General features: G+C 53.5%; 1 protein-coding gene across 1 annotated transcript; it reads left to right on the top strand.

The window, feature by feature from the left end:
• The first annotated feature begins 2,210 nt into the window (after positions 1-2,210).
• On the top strand, positions 2,211-15,391 carry LOC123649748 (maestro heat-like repeat-containing protein family member 7). Its single transcript, XM_045567922.1, has 7 exons — positions 2,211-2,254; positions 6,826-6,915; positions 11,774-11,923; positions 13,011-13,165; positions 13,444-13,579; positions 14,208-14,401; positions 15,220-15,391. Exons 2-7 carry the CDS (start codon positions 6,838-6,840, stop codon positions 15,389-15,391), a joined length of 885 nt encoding a protein of 294 aa, XP_045423878.1. The 5' UTR covers positions 2,211-2,254; positions 6,826-6,837.
• The last annotated feature ends 1,418 nt before the right edge of the window (positions 15,392-16,809 follow it).

Here is a 16,809-nt window from a genome sequence, read left to right as displayed (position 1 = left end):
CCTGAAGAAATAACAGCTTTCTCTTTGGCTCCAGACTGCAGAGTTCTCTTCAAAGACACTGACCTCTGCCTGGAGCAGCTTCCCGATGCTGAGATGACCTTATTTCTATTTTCCTGCTAGACCAAGGTCTACAGAGATCTTCTGCTCCAGGTTTATATCATATTTTGTCTCCTCTTCTGAACCTATTTTCTCCGAGATGGCTTTTACCTACCCCTTTCCTCCTTCAGCCACCATCTGGAGGACACGCTCTACCATCCTGGTCCCCACACCTCTCTCACTGCAAGCTATGTCCAGGTCCATCTAAGCACAAATGCTCACAAGTCTGAAACCAATTCTGTTAATATTAATAGACCCAACACCCATCGTTACTACTCCAGCCACATGAAGACAAGTGACAGTGTCGATCCATTTAGAAGGGGGAAGGTAGCTGCCATTATGTTCTTCCAATTATAGTTTAGGGGCCACTGAAATGACCAGAGACACACACGGGTGGAGGGATAACCATAAGAAGGATGACTCCACAAAACTAGGAGAATTCAATACTGAGAGGGGGATATGCCATTGAAAAGCCATTAAAGCACGAGAGAAAGGGGAAGAAGAAAGGGACGCCACACACCCTGAGCACCTGCCAGATGCTAAACCCTCTGCAGGCCCTTTTCCTTTTAGGCTCTCTTTTACTCTCTACAACAAACACCACAAGGATACAGCTGCGTACTGATGCTTAAGCTGTGCTCAAAGTCACAGCTAATACGGGGAAAGCCAGGGAGTCAAACCCAGGTCCACATGGCTCTGCTTCAGTCAAGTTCTCTGATTGCCAGAGAAATAGCAGAAGTAAAATGGAGGTGTGCTGAAAGTATACATGGTGAGAGATTAAGAATTGAGTCTATCTGGGAACAGCAAGAACAGAAGCTGATGACAAGGCGGGACTTCTTGCAGACTAGAACTGCACGGTGGCTTGGATTTCAAGACAGCTCCAGGAACCTCACCAACAAGTAAATGCCCTGTATTTTCATACTCCTGCTCAGGCAGGTGCCACATGGAGCCACCATCTGACTTCCTCAGCTGGCTCAGAGTTTCTCATTACCCCAAACTTTCATCCCTCTACCTTTTATCTTCAGCTCCCACTGCCAAGTGAAAATTCCTGTCCTGCTTCCTACCTCTAAATCCCAAGGGAAAGGTCAGAGCACTGGTCAGCCTACAGACCGTGTGGTCGGGCACCCAGCCTGACCCAATCAGCTGGGCCTTGCGCCTGCTGCTCCCCCTGCCTGGAGACTAATGCGTCCTCCATGTTTAGGACTCAGCTCACCTCCTCAGAGAAGCCTCCCCCTCTATCTGGCCACCGACACAGTGTTCCAACACCCCCCACACACACACCCCAGCTTTCAGTAACTCTCTTAGCACATTACCCTGTATTTAATTTCTTTCATTCTTAACACTATCCCAATGCATTTTATTTCTTGGTCTCCACCAGGAACACAAGCTACATAAAGGGAGGAACCTTGTTTGTCTTGTTCTTCCCTGGCCCCAGAACTCAGAACTAGTACTTGTGGCTCCTTGCAGGCATTCAAGATAACAATCTGATGAATGAATGACTAGCCAGCCAGATGTGGGCCAGTCAGCAGACTGCTCTATTCTCAGGAGCAGTGGGTAGAGGGGGTCTCGTGACTTGAATAACTAGTCCAAGGGGCCGTTCTTTAATGATTTCAGATTGTTTTCATATAACCTCATGACTACACTATTGGTCAATATTTCTCTTAGCTTTATTTTATAGGTGAAGAAACAGATTCAGAAAAAGTGAAGTGACTTGCCCAAGGTCACTCAATAGGTGATTGAACCCAGAAATGGAAGCATATCAGCCAGACCCTGAAGGCTTTGAGCTTCATACTGCATCACTCTTCCTCCCACCAGGGCAAGTAGGATTAAAAAGACAGACTTGGTCACCACACTCTAGAAGAACAACATCAAACAACACAAAATAAAAGTCATTATTCTTTCGCTTCCCTGGGGGTGGTCATTAGAGATCTCATTATTCCAGAAGCTGCACCAAGTACATCACAGTTCAAGAAATCTTTAGGGCAATCTGAGGATAACGGATTCACTAAGCCCCACCAAGGACACGTGGTGTAACTTTCTCAGACCTCTTCGTGGTGGCTATCGGAGGACAACCATGAGCTCTCACGCAAGTTCTCCTCAGAATGTTCCCCCACGGCTAAGGCACACACCAGCACAGCGAGTCTCATGCCCATTAAACCAGGTAAGATTTGTGGAAGGACCTCAGGTACATGTGAGTTCTAAAACTGTTCAATTTCTTCAGTCCTCAATTATCACTTGTCACATACTTACTGAGTATGAACTGTTGTTATGGAATGAACTGTGTCTCCCCAAATTCATATGTTGAAGGCCTAACCCCCAGTGTGACTCTATGTGGAGATAAGGCTTTTAAGGAGGCAATTAAAGTTAAATGAGGTCATAAGTGTGCCGTCATCATCCAACAGAATTGATGGCTTTATAAGGAGAGAGAGAGAGAGAGAGAGAGAAAGAGAGACCTCGGTCCACCATGAGAGGATGCAGATAGAAGGTGGCCGTCTGCCAGCCAGAAAGAGGCCTGGCCAGGAACCACATCTACCAGCACACTGATCTCAGACTTCTCAGCCTCCTGGCTGTGAGAAAGTAAATTTGTTGTCTAAGCCACCTTGTCTGCGGTATTTTGTTATTGCAGCCCTAGCAGACAGAGGCAGCTGTCTCCTAGGCACTATAACACTGCTGTGCTCCTAAAATGCTGAACTTCACACCTGGAAATCACCACAGCCCCAAGACAGCAGCTTTTCTGCACCTGCTGGCAACCCAAAGCCACATCATCCTGCAGGGCTGCCAGGCTCCGCCGGCTGGGGGACAGCCTGGCCCATAACACCCACATTCTCACCTTCCTCTCTCCTGGCTCCCCTCCCATCTGCATCCTCTGGGCTCTCACACTGTGTGGGACCCAACCAGCTATTTATTACTATTTACGTCCACTCCTATGACACTTCCGCCAGCAGTCTGCTCAACTGCATTCATCCCGGTCTCTTTACAGGACTCCTCCTTGATTCCCAGGTCTATGGGGCAGTAGAACTGCAGAGCCCTTGACAGGATGGGTGTAGGGTCAGGGTGCCAAGATTGGGATCCCCGCTGTGTCCTTGTTGAGGTTCGTACCTCTAAGCTTCAGTTGCTGCACCTGTAAAATGGACATGGTAATTAATAGTGCTCCCCAAGCTCTTGCGGAGAAGACTTTGTGTACAGAAGACGGAGGACAGAGTCCACGAATGCGTTGTACAGACCGCTAGAAAAGATCAGTTTTGAGAGCCGAGCCTGTTGATAACCTGAGAGGCAAAACCTGTTATAATTCCCAGGGGCCATGACAGTTTAACTGAAGGTGGCGCCTTCCTTCGTCTGGAGCTTCCTTCTCTCACTGGCCTCTCGACTGTCAATCAGACACTGGCTCCGCCCCTGAAGTACCCGACCGTTTTCCCAGGCTGCTTCGCCCCGCCCCTTTCAAATGTGGTCCTACGTGAGCACAGCCGCCCTCGCTTACCGCGATGCCGCGCCCGGCCGCGTGCCACGCCCCCGGGCCGCGGAGCATGCGCTCTCTAGGTCGCGCGTGCAGGATTCCGGCCTGTCAGCCAAGCCCTGACGGAAAACCTTTGGTTCCTGTCAGACGCCTCCGTCCCCAGTCTGCTGCCGGGCTCTGGCGGGAGGGATGGCGGCTCTCGCTCTCCACCGCAGCTAAGTTCCGGACCCAGGAGAAACCCCGGGGCCTCGCAGAGCACTCAACGTGCAGGGAAGTGTCCCAGCTCTGCAAGGGGCAGCTGGAAATGGATTTCAGATGGCGGCGCTGCCCCATCAGCGCCCCCCGCCAAACAGGCGTTTCCGGGCGCCTCCGCCGCCCGCACAGCAGCGCCCGGCGGGCCCGGCTCCCCTGAAGGCTGGGAAGTGGCGCCTGGATGCCACGGTGGTCCCTATCTTGGGGAAAACATTCCCCCCCAGCTGAAAGTTTTTATTTTGGAGTTAGTCCAAAACAATTCTGGGTGTGATGTGTGAAAACCTCAGCCTAATTCTTTCAGAGTTTTGTGTTATTCAGGGATGAAAGAGGTTCGTTTTAAAATGGACTCCGCCTTTTAACAGGCACCGTGGCCATTAGGGTGTTCGCCCAACTCAGACACAGCCCAGGCTGCGCAATCAGGGCTCGGCAGAAAGGGAGCTGTTAGGGAGAAGGTTAAAGGCAGGTAAACTGAAGGGAAGTCGGGCAGTTGGCGCAGTTGTGTGGTCGGGAACCTGCTACATCCCTTTGACGCCGCTGGCGCCTCAACCCGGGCAGAGCTCCCTGCAGCAGCCGGCGTGTGCGGGTGAGCACGCTGCACGTGCCTGCGTGTGTGTGTGTGTGTGTGTGTGTGTGCAGTGAGCCTGCGTGTGTCGGCGAGGCCCTGTGTTGGCGGGTGTGCACGTGTATCCGCGTGCAAGTGTGCGTGTGTTTACACGTGTGTGCGTGCGTGGCAGCACGCTCTGTGGGGAGGGCGTTCTGAGACCCAGCAGGGCTGTCAGGGGCCGTCCCTGCTCCTCTGCAGTCCCTTTCCACTCTCAGGGAACTAGAGCGCTGCCGCGGGTGCGGCTAGACTCTTCCTGCAGTGTGGACTTAGCACGGTGGAGGCGCAGTTAATGGCTGATCCCCGAAAGGTGGCTCTGGGATAGTCCCTTTTCCACCTTTCTAGGACAACTGCGCAGGGGTGGCCTCGGGTGGTCGTCGGGGCGAGGCCTGAGGCCAGCTGGCCCGGGATCCTTAGCCTGTCCCTTTAACCCCGCCACTGGGCAGGAGGACGGGAGCGGGAGCGGGGCTCTGGGTGGCAACTAAGCGCCCCTAGGCGCCATCGCCGCTGTCACCGAGGCAGTTGTATTTCGAATGCTGCCTCTGGGCCGCAGCCAGTCGCCTAGGCTTGGCGTCAGCCTGGCCTCCCTCCTCCTCCTCCTTTTCTCCCCGCGCAGCCCCTCCCCTTTATCCGCCCAAGATTAGAGGTGGGCACTGCCCAGCCCCCACTCGGGTCGCCACGCCCCACCCAAGCACACACACTCATTCCACTTGAATCCTGGGGCAGGAAATCAGGAAATTACAGCCCCAGCAGCAGCGCGAGCTCGGTGCAGGACGCAGAAGCCAGCGGCCCGTCCCCCTCCGACTCTCTGGTGCCTTTGCCGCCTGCGCCCGCCACCCTAGGAGGCCCAGTGCCACCCACTGCTCTGTCCTTTGCTTGTGCTCCGTGCTGGACCCTTTCCTGGAGGAACCTCCTCATCCTCTCTTTACTTTCCGATTGCCCAGGGCGCGCGCTCTCGCTCTCTCTGTATCTGTTGTGGGGAGGGGAAAGAAGAGCAGGAATTCTTTTCTCCGCCTAACTTTTCAAGGGATGCAATTCATTGCAAGTCTCTTCCTTTTCCAAGCCGCCTTCCATGCGCTCCGGGTGCCCGCAACTCCTGCTCCCAGAGGGAAGAGCCTCTCCGACCTCAAGCCCTCTTTTCCTTTCCCTTCCCTTCCCTCCTCTTCTCCCTGCTCCCCCTCCACAACCGCCTCCAACTCCCGCATCTACCCGCCGCCACCGCAGCCACCCAGAGCGCCCCCTGTCCCTCTCCACCGCCTTCTGTCTTTTCGGCAGCCGCTGGACGTCCCGGCTTGATGGTGGCAGCGGCGGCGGCCTAAGCCACAGCAGCCCTCACAGCACAGCAGCCCCTGTCACCCAGCCTGCTTCTCCAGCCCTGTCACCTGATCCGCCGAAAGGTGCTGAGCAGATAGGGGCAATTGAGACGTAGCTGCTGTGGCGGCGGTAGAGGCGGCGGCGGCCGCCAGAGGCGGGACGAGCACGCGCGACCAAGGCGCCAGGCAGCCGTCCGCTCCAGCGGACGCTCCAAAACATTTTGGAACAATGTTTTCTACTATTTACTGAAACTAGTCTGTGTGCAGTGGTCAGTCGGTCTATTTATCTTGGGCCTCTTTCCATCAGATGTCTGGTGACCGTTCTTTGTCAGTTCGGGGTTATTTATGTTATGAAGGAAAGACGGCCACATCTAGAGAGAGCTCAGCGGGATCTCCTCTGGCTGTGTCCCCCGAGCCCTTCCTCAGTGTAGCTCCGGTTGGGAATGGGGGCATTTGGACAGGCCTGGGAATCCCACTGCCCAGGAGGAATGGCCTCGCTCTGGAGGTGGATTTCCTTGGGGTACTTTATTCCTCGGCGGGGAGCTGCCTTCCCTTGTCAGTGTGGAGGCCCTTGGTGTCTTGCAGGGGCCCTTGCAGGCAGGTCACCCACTTTGTTTCTAAGGTTTTGCCTTAAAGGCAAAGACGTACTACTGCTGGGCAGGGCCACGCGGTCCATGTGAGGGGGTGAGGGGAAGGGCACTGTCCTACTGTTTGTGAATCGGTTGCCCACAGATGGCAAGGCCAGCTCCCTACCCTCCATGGGGACAGCCGGCACCCCGTCATTGCTCTTGACCACGGGACCCCTGGGAGCAGAGCCCCAGAATGTGCACTGTTAGGGAGTGGGGAATGGCGGGGTTGGGGAGCTGCGTGTCAGGGAAAACCCATTCCGCTAGGACAAACCACACACCAGGCAGACAGTTGCTCTCTGGTGAAAAAAGCAGAGGATTCATTGAAGTCAGTGGTAGGCTAGTGGCACCTGGAAATGCAGGGACAACACGAGCAAGGGAGAACTGAGCAGGGACCCTGCCTGGGGGTGGGAGTGCTGAGCCGAATGTAGAAGGAGGGGCGGGCTGCTACCTCAGTAGCCCTGTGAGTTCCTCTTCATCCATCAGGGACTCTTCAGGATGGCCATGCAGTCTCTCCGGAGTCTCCTGCAGGCCTCGATCACGGAGAAGCCCACTGAAATCGAGTCCTGCTTGGAGGTGAGTGGGGAGGAACCCCTGAAAGCTGGAGTGTTTGTTTCCCAGGACTCCCGTAACAATGTGCCACAACCGGCTGGCTTGAACAGCAGGGATTTATTCTTTCACAGACGTGAAGGCCACACATCCACATTCAAGCTGCTGGCAGGGTTAGTTCTCACTGGAGGTCCTGAGGGAGAATCTGGTCTTCCATTCCGTGCCTCTCCCCTGGCTTTTCTGGTGGTTCCTGCCAACCCTTGGCATCCCTTGCGTTGCAGACATGTCACTCCAATCTTGGCCTCCATTTTCACGTGTGTGTGTGTGTGTGTGTGTGTGTGTCCTCTTCTTTATAAGGACAGCAATCACTGGATTAAGTAGGGCCCACCCTAATCCAGTATGAACTCGCCTTAACTTGATGACATCTGCAAAGCCACTATTTCCAAACAGGATCACATTGTGAGGTTTGGGGTGGATGTGAATTTTGTCACCCCAGTATAGCTGGGAACAGAACAATCAGGGACAGGAGAAGAGGCAGAACTGAGGATGAAGGCTGGGTGCAGAGCTTTGCGGGAAGTTGATCAGGGCTGGGATCTGATAATTGGTGTCTATTAATTGGTGCATTAAATCATTTATGTTTAAGAAGTCATTGATATGCTTTTAGGTCTACCATCTGATGACTTGTCTGTTAGTTCCCTCTGATTTTTCTTCCTCTGTTTCCTCTTTCTTGCCTTCTTTGGTTTATTTTCCCATTTTCATGCTCTATTTTAATTTACCTATTGTGTTTTTGACTGTGTCTCTTTTTATAGCTTTACAGTGGCCGCTCTAGGGATTACAATACACACGCATAGCTTTTCACAGCCCGCCTAGAATGAGTGTTTTACTTTTTCGAGTAGAACGTGGAGCCTCGATGAGCATATAGACACCTGGACTCCTGCCCCACTCTACGCTGGAGTTGTCTCACGTGTTACTACTGCACACATTGAAACGCCATCTGACAACATTATAACCTTTTCTTTGAGCCAGCCAACATATTTCACACAATTCTATGAAAGAGGAGTTATTATTTTACCCAGATACTTACCATTTCTGTGGCTCCTCCTTTATTCTTGATGTTCCAAATTTCCTTCCGGTATCATATCTCTTCCTCTAACAGTTTAGAGTCCCTACGTTTATGGTTCCCAATTTTGCATCCTTATTGTTTAAATTTCTTAGTCTGGAAAATCTCAAGCATCTACCAAAATGGAGAGAATAGAGTTGCGAGCCCCGTGTGCCACCATCAGCTTCGCTGGTCAGCCATGGCCCGTGTCATTTTAATTATGCCCCTCACAGTCCCCAACTTCTTTACCCCCGAGTTACTTGGAAGCAAATTCCACGCCAGTTGATGCATAAATATTTTTTTCTTTCTTTTTCCTCTTTCTTCCCAGTAGAGATTGTTCCATTGCACATAAATATTTTAGTATGTTTATCAAAGGTAAGGATCTATTAAAATATATAACTATGCTGTCATTATTATATTTAAAATGTAACATTGTTTTAATGTGTTAATGTCATAATTATTCAGCCAATGTTTAATTTGGCCTGATGATCTCAAAAATACGTTTCTGAAAAGCTCTGTTCACTTGAATGAGGTCCTAAAGAAAGTGCGTACATTCCCATTGGTTGGGCACTTAAGTCTCTTCATCTACAGATTCCCCTTGTGTCACTTTTTCCTGGAAGTATATTTGTTGAAGGAACCAAGTCATTTCTTCTGTAAATTTTCCACATGTGAGTGGTCCTGGTTACATCCTTTTAGGGTCATGCAACAAATCCCTCTGTCCCACAACTTCCTGTAGATTGTTAGATCTAAAGGCTTGATGGGATTCAGAATTACCTTTTAGCAAGATTACTTCACAGGTAGTCCTGTGGTATCATTGGAATCTAGAATAAATTTTTAAGTATTTGATGTGTCTGAATCAATGAGAACTATTTTTCCTGTTAATGCTTTAATTGTCCCATCTTTTGTCAATGGCAGCCTTTTCAAGTGGGCTCCTGAGTCCTTGTAACATGGCTCTAGGAATCTCCACGAGCTTCTTTGCTTTCCAGTATAATATTTTGTGGGCTTTCCTTCCCTGGCCAGGCATGAACTGTTTTTTGAAGGAACTGTAGTTCCTTTTTGGATAAACTGGTATTTAGAATCTCAGTGTTGGCTTGGGGATTTCACCAGAGTCTGGCCATAAGCACGTATAGTGGGCCTCCTGTCTTCCGGAAGGGTGTTTTTTGTTTGTCTGTTTTTAATCGGTGTAGCATCAATATTCTGTGGAGTTGGTTGTAGAGTTTTTCATCTGCTGCTGTTCTTCCTTTTCAGTTGTAAGTTGCATATTGTTTACCTGCACCACTGTCAGATTAGTGGCTACCAGTGGACATGGAGTGATGTGTATTTGGATCAGTGGTATCTGGGGCCTGTCATTTACCAGTGGTGAGACACTTACGCATTGTGTTTCAAATAGGAACCATCCGTAACTGTATTTCTCCAACAGACTCGCACATAACTCACCACTGAATTTGTGAATACACTTGACACTTCCTTGTTATTGCCGAGTTCTTTTTCTACTGAAGAGTGGGAGGAAGTGGGTAGGGGAACTGTGGTTCGGGTTGACCCACTGAAGTGAGCTGTGCTCAGTATCATTTCAGAGTCTCTGCTTTCGTGTGGAAGAAAGAGGCACTAGTGGAGAGGTTTCTAGCACCTAGAGAAGGGGAAAATTGGGGGCTGGGAAAATGAAGGCTTCTGGTGGCAGACCCACATACAATGTGCCTCTAGGCCGAAGAAATCCTACTCTCACAAGCGCAGCCCTGATACTTTGCAGAAGCCAGGCTCAAGGTTCCCTTTCCACCCTCTGGGATGCGGCTGATTGGGCCTCTCCTGTCCTCTTCTCCCTCCAGCTTCTAGAGATGTGGCTGAATTCTAGGAATGGCCACGAGCAGGAACGGGCCATGTGGTGTGCTACCTGTGTTCTTGGCTTTACTGTAAACGTGAATAACTTCCAAGTGAGTGGCCACCTGCCCCAGAACCTGCCCTCACCCCTACCCTTGTCCCCAACTTCACCACATTGGTCCCCTGGGCTCGGTCACTCGGCCTTACCCTCTGCCCCCACTTCCTCCTGTGCATCCCACCTTGTTCTCTCCTTTCTTCCTCCTTCCTCTCCCCCACCCCGACATCTTCTGTGTCATCTTAGTCCATCTGCCAACTCCATTTCACTGCACATGCTTCAGTCTCCATTCCCATCACCAAGCAGTCACTGCACACTCACCGTGGCCAGGCACCGTGCCAGGTGCTAGAGTGGCAATGGAGGTGGCTGGGACAGTTCCCTCGATGTCCTGATGCACGTACAAACCAAGGAGATGGGAGGAATATATGGAAACACACGATGCAAGTGCGGGAATCTGGGAGAACTTCCCAGAGGGCAGGTCTGAGCTGGGCTGAAAGATGAGTGGGGTGTCAAGCGGCAGAGAAGGGGAACAGTGTCAGGTCCCGCCCCAGCTCTGTCGGTGTACGTGCTTTCCAGCCACACCTCGACTGATTCCTTCCCTGTTCCCGCACCTAATCTCACCGCTCAGGGCTCTGGCACATGCGTCCCCTCCTCCTAGCTGTTCCCCTGCGACAGCCCAGCCTGAAGCAGTGGCTGGGCTAACTTGTGACTTCTAGCTCTCCTCCCCAGGTGGAAATTCCATTCACCTGGCTGGGGCACCTGGTGAGGATACTGGCCGTGCGCTGCCAGGACCCCGTGGGTGGCATCTGTTCCTTGGCTGCCCAGGCCATCTACAACCTCTCCCGCGTCCTCCTGCTGCAAACACGTACGCACAGCCCTCTCTCGTCCCCTCCAACCTGCACACGCTCCGTTCCAGAAGAGCGAGGGCCTAGAATTTACCTGAGCACAGCATTTCCCTGGAGAGACCTGCCTTGAAACACCTGCAGTGACCCTCTTGGGACAAAATACCTGCTCAGGAAAGAGTTCTTTTGGATCAGTTCCTCCGTCTGGCTGAGCTTCATACCCAGCTCTGTCTCTGCTCCGAGGCAGCAAAGTGGGGGTCCTTAGACAGGAGCCATCAGCATTCCTTATGGTGATGTCCCCAAGCCTGCTTGGCTGCGTAGGTGCCTTGGGCCAGGCCAGGCAGCCTGCGAAGCCTTCTGAGTGTCAGAGGGCTGGGCCTGCGGCCTTTGTTCAGAGATGACGAGGGAAACGCAAAGGCTGTTGGAGGAAGAGGGCAGGAGTGAAGCCTACAGTGCCAGCACCTTCTATGGCAACCCCATTCAGATTGGCAAGGCGAGGGGGCGGGGCCGGACACAAAGTGGGGAGAGCTGGGGCCTCTCATTTACATGATATTCCAGCCCCCTCAGGTGGGACTCCTGTATCCCACCTGCCTTCCCTCTCTGACTGGATGTGAAGGTTTCCTTTGGGGGACTGGCCCTGTGTGTTGGAAGGTCCAGTCCTGGGGTTCCACACGCTCTCCCTTGAGCATCCTGGATCCTGATTGTTTGTTATGGCCTGTCCCCCAGAATTACTGGTTTCATGCTCCTTATTCTTCCTGAGCAATGTGTATCCCAACTCCTGCCTCAGACCGGTGGCACTAAGGACCCCAGGGCAGCCCCTCTCTCCCACTGCTCTGCCTCTGCAGCCTCCGACCTCTGAGCCCCACACCTGAGGTCAATGTTTCTGCCTCCCACCCCCAAAGACTCTGGCTGTGGGACAGTGTCCTCTGGGAGCTCAGCAGACAGCACAGGCCTAGGACAAAAGGGCCTCTTGCTCCCGAGAGGGGCTCTCCCTCGTCTCCTTCCCAGGAGGGTGGTCCGGGCCATCTGAGGCAGGGTGCCCAGGCTTGCCCAGAATGATGGCCCATGTTGCAGGCATTTGCAGAGTACTTCACCCGGAGCCAGCTCCGCGACCTGGTGCTGGAGGCCATTGAGGGCCTGACTGACAGCAAGGCCAAGTTGTCTCTGGCTGCTGCTCAGCTGATGAAGGCTGTCATGGAAGAGCGAGGCAGAGACATGACAAAGGTAGTGTGGCACTCACTATGGCAAGAGTTCCGCCCTGTAAGTCAGGAGCCCTGGGCTCTCTCCTGGCTCTAGTCCTAGCCAGATAAAGGGCAAGTCCCTTCTCCTCTGTTGGTCTTAATTCACTCACCTATAAAACGTAGGCTTGCACTTGACTTTCTGTGTGGTCCCACTGACATTTGTAATCCTGAGCTCAAACTGCCTCCTGTGTTGGGGTCTGGTTCCTCACTTAGCACCAGCACGTGCAGGGCCGTAGGCAGCTGGAGAATCTGCTGGATCTTCCGGGGCATGGGGAGGCATGGTTGGGGGCATTGACCTGGTTCCCTGGAGTGTCAGGGGCTCAGACTGTGGTTTGCAAGTCAACAAGCTCATGGGGTGACTCTGACCTTTGAATGCATTGTCTTTTTGGGGGGCTTAACAGGAAAGGTCTGGCATAAAAATCTACATCTCCCACTTCACAAAAAAAATTTTAAATGTGGCTACCTAGGGAACCTGTCTGAGTGGCCACTGTCCCTTTAAAGACAGGGCCTGGGCTCCCTCAGACCATCCTACTCTCACTGAGGCCCTGACACCCGTTGCCCTCACTCACTGATGGGAGCGGCCTGGCCGGGGACCGGAACCGGAAGGACGTGCCGAGGGTGTCTGGAAGCACTGCACTGGAATGGGCTTCCCAGGGCTCCGTGTTAGGGACTTGAGGGCCAGGACACAGCCTGGGGTCTCCACCTCCCATGCCACTCATCCCTGCAGTGTTGAGGGTTGAAAGTTGATCCCAGCTGTTAGGGGAACCCCTGAAGTGTCTGCAGGGCCTTTGCCTTCCGTCCTGGTGGACTGACACCTCCTGAGTGACCTGGGGACTCACCTACACGCTTTGGGGCTGTGGCAGGCGTTTGCTGCAGTGGCCTTAGCGCCAGCTTCTGCAGTTTATTCTGTGGCCCCTGCTGGTCTGGCCTCTGCACCCTAGAACTCTGCCTTGGGAAAGGTGTGGCTGGCAGGGTTGCAAATAGGCCCCTTGAGTTTGGGAGTTGGTAGAGGAGGAAGGTGGGAAGGAAGCATGGAAAGAGTTATGGGGACTTTTGGCTCTGCCCTGTAGGTTGAGGAAATTGTGGATGGCATCCTTGAACAGCTCAACTCGAGTCTGGAAGCCAGGACAGAGGAGGAGACCCTGCAGGCCATGTGCTCCCTGGCACTCAGCAACATCATAGCTGTGGTCCCCGTGCTGCTCAGCAAGCCCCTTCCCTGGGACAGGTAGTACAGCCCTGGCCGAGGGGCACATTCTGCAGCCCAGGAAGCCCCCTGTGCCTGGCCCCAAGCCCAGATTAAAAGTCACTCTGCAAGAGTGCTCTCTCCTTCCATCGCTTCTCTTTGATCCCAAGCGAGCCTCCTCTCCACATCCTCTGGCCTATTTCTCTTTGGTCTCCCTTCCTCTAGTCCCTGAGGACTGGCTCTTCATGGGCCTGAGACCAGACTCGTCCTAGGACTGTGATCACCAAGGCCCGTGACATTGCTGTCCCTGGGTCTTGCAGCTCCACGCTGGCCTTGTGGAAGGCATTTGGCACCCAGCGGAACACCTCCCTCAAAGTCGTGCAGCTGCTCACACGCTTCCTTGGAAAAGACCCCCTCCAGAGAGGACACAGTGGACATGGACACCCAGCCTTGGTGGTCAGTAGAGGGAGGAGGGGCCTAGGACGTCCTGTTCTGGGAGCTTGGGGGCAGAGGTAGGGATCACAGGGCTTGACCTCAGGGGGCAAGCAGGTACTGGGGAGGGGCAAAAGGAGAGGGTTCATACTGGCTCCTCACAGGAGCACTTTCACCTCCTTTTGGTGCTTTTGGATCTAAGAATGCATGGTGGAGAAAGGGTGGGGACCACTCCCATTGTATGAACAAGGAAACTGCCAGGCAGGGCCACCAGCTTGTGCTCGCTCCTGATTCTGGTGTTGGCCTTTTATGGGAAGCCTGGGGGTGTGGCAAGGGGCATAGGAGAGGAGGAGGTTTGGTTGCCTGGAGTTAGTGTGGACAAATATGCCAGAAATCATCTTGTGCTGAGCATTTAGAGTCAATTTGCTTTCCATTTTGAATGTCAAGTGAGCACAAGAGGAGGCAGTTGCATGTGGGTGGGACCCTCATTTCCCTAGGGGTGAGGTGTGGTGGTTCAGTCTTTGGATGTTTCTTACAAGCCTGGCTCAGAGTGAGCTGTGCCTGCTGGGCAGTGACAGGGAGGGACAGGGTGGGCTTCTAGCCCAGACTTTCCCTGCCCAGGCCTGGTCAATTCCGATGCCCCCCTCCCCAGGTGACATGTGCCTTGTGTGAGATGCTGTCAGAACCCCTGTGCCTGGAGGCTGTCCAGAAACGCTTCCCACGGCTGTTGCTGGCAGCACTGTGTCACCTCTACTGGGTGACTGAGCAAAATGCTCCCCAGAAGATGGTGGTGTCCAGCCAAGAGGGGGCTCCGGACAGCGAGAGCAAGTCCTTTGACCCCACTAGGTAAGCCTCACCTCCAGGTGGTGGAGAAATGCAACGAGTCGATTCCTGAGAGCTCTGGACAACTAGATGCTGATCTCTTAGGGACGCAGGAAGAGAAGAGTGGGACATGGTGTGGGGCTGCAGCACTGTGCACTGGAATAGTCTCTCCAATTCTCAGATTGCTCGTTGCTCCTTTCATCCTGTGCACTCTTCTGCTGACTTATACCCCGCCTCGTCCCCACGTTCATAATTCTACGTGTGAAGAGGTTCAGTTAGATGGTAGATGACAGGGCCAAGACTGTGTCACCCTCTTCACTCAGGGTTGGCCATTTGAATCAGCCTGTTGGCCTCTGCCTTGACTTCCTCACTAGCTGCCCCATCTTGTGCAAGTCCCTACTGGAATTCAGTTTTCTCACCTGTGACATGGGGGTTGGACTCCTAAATAGGTGGTTGACATACTTTTTATTAACCTCAGCACATTTTATTCCAATGAAATCTGAAATGAAAATGAAATCTAATGAAACCGATAGAGGAGAGACACTGTGGTTAGGTGGGGGTGGCGGTGAAGTGTGAGAGCAGAGTTTGGGAACGTCCAGGGAAGTGTCTTTTGGAGGACTCTGTGGTTGGGGGAGGGCCGGGGTAAAGGGGTGAGTGGACGGGCAATTGGAGATGGGGCCATGAAGTCATGACCTCTTGTCAGCTGCGGAGCAGAACCAGCTACCAGGTCTGAGAACTGTCTCCAACTTGCCAGCACAGGAATGCACCCCAGGGGTAACGCCTTGTCCATCTTCTTGTTTTTTCTCTTTTCACAAAGCCGATGGGATGGCGGTGTCCTTCAGGTGCGCCCTGGAGGTTGTCAAGTTGACATTTGCAGCTGCGGTCGGGGGAGTGGTGTCCCATGCAGATGACCTCCACTTCTGGGACCTTCTTCCCAGCTCCACGTCTTTCCACACTTGGGTCATGGACCTGACAGATGGAACCACTTCCCCAGTGTCCCTGGCACCACTCTGACCCCTGACCCTAGTCTCCCAGGTCCCAGCACTCGAATATAGTAGCCTTGCACCCTCCCTCCCCCACCTCCCAGGCCTCTGCGCTTCCGAGTCCTCAGCCCTCATGTCTTCCCTGTTGTGGGCACGCTGGCTCTGGCCACTTCCCCCACCCCCGGCAACTGCTTGCTTCCTGTGTCCCATCTCAGAGCAATGGGAAAGACGTGTGACCCCTCCCTCCTTCATGAAATGATGGCCCTTGTGCAGAATTCCCTCCACTGCATCGATGAGGGTGAGAAAATCCTGGCCAGGGCCATTTATGCTCAGATGAGAGCTGGGGAGAGCCCAGCAGCTGTAGCTTTACCCTTCCTGTAGCTGAGGGACCGACTATTTAATGGGATCTTAACTTATTTGTCCCAGGAAGGAGAAAAAAGAGAATGAAGCCATCTCAAATGGGAGTCCTTTCCCTGGCATGTCAGGGGACTGGTTTAAGGAGGCCAGGATAGCTGGGAAGGGGTTAGCAGTTCTAGTCCTCCCAGAATGATTTGGCTCCAAATTCAAGTCTTACCAGCATTACCAACCAAGCCCTTCCCCGTAGTCTCCACCCCATGTGACCAGATCTGCCACTGTTCTCCCCTACACACAGTCCTTGCCTGAGCAGGGGCCTGAGGGAGGGCTGGGGGAGCACAGGGTCCCCATCACCTCTCCTCCATACATAACCATGGTGTCCTGCCCTGCAGCTCCTCTGTCACCCATCGGTGGCCCAGAGCCTGATGCACAAATCTCTGGGTATTGTCACCCAGTGGGTCAAGGACCCCGACATCAGCATGGTGGGAATCGGCCTGCGGGGCATCAGCAACCTGGCCCTGCCCCCAGGACAGGTAAGAGTGGGGGAGGGTCCAGGGGGACCACCTGGGAGTCCCTGAAGCATTTGCTTTTCCTCCTTGGGTCCCTCGGTTGTCCCAGGGTTAGTACATCCACCACCCTCATCCAAGGGCATCACAACATCCAGTGTGTGGGCCTTGCTAGGCCTGTCCACAAGCTGCCTGAGCCCCCTGAGCCCTCATTTCCTTGGCATGTCCAGCCCCTAGGTCTCCCACGTCTGTTTCTCTTAGGCACCATCCATGTGCTCTAAACCCTGTGCCCAGAGTGCTGCATGACCCCCAGGTGGTGAGTGATCTCTGCCTTCTTCCCATCAGTCAAAGGCTCTCAGAAGGCTGGTTCCGTACTTACACGGCTTCCTGAGTGCTGAGGCGCGGGTGGCCGTGCGGGTGCTGGAGAGCCTGCAGAACATCGTGCAGCACGCGCGGGACAAGGACATCCAGGGAATGTTCTGCAGCATCTGCCAGCACCTGCGTGCCCTCATCAATGATGTATGTGCCTACAGCCCTAGGAGCCCTTGGGAACAATATGGGCTGGGGCTGGGGGTGAACCTTGGGGCTG

This window comes from Lemur catta, chromosome 14 (assembly GCF_020740605.2).
Source record: "Lemur catta isolate mLemCat1 chromosome 14, mLemCat1.pri, whole genome shotgun sequence".
Taxonomy (NCBI): domain Eukaryota; kingdom Metazoa; phylum Chordata; class Mammalia; order Primates; family Lemuridae; genus Lemur; species Lemur catta.
Note: the sequence above shows the minus strand (reverse complement) of the source record. Positions and strands in the feature narration are given on the sequence as shown.

What these genes read in the sequence shown, in the direction of transcription:
- LOC123649748 (XM_045567922.1), top strand. Translation starts at nt 6,838, where the DNA reads ATGGCCATGCAGTCTCTCCGGAGTCTCCTGCAGGCCTCGATCACGGAG. An exon ending in ATGGACACCCAGCCTTGGTG is followed by an intron (nt 13,580 to 14,207) that starts GTCAGTAGAGGG and finishes CCCCCTCCCCAG; the next exon opens with GTGACATGTGCCTTGTGTGA. An exon ending in AAGTCCTTTGACCCCACTAG is followed by an intron (nt 14,402 to 15,219) that starts GTAAGCCTCACC and finishes GGTGTCCTTCAG; the next exon opens with GTGCGCCCTGGAGGTTGTCA.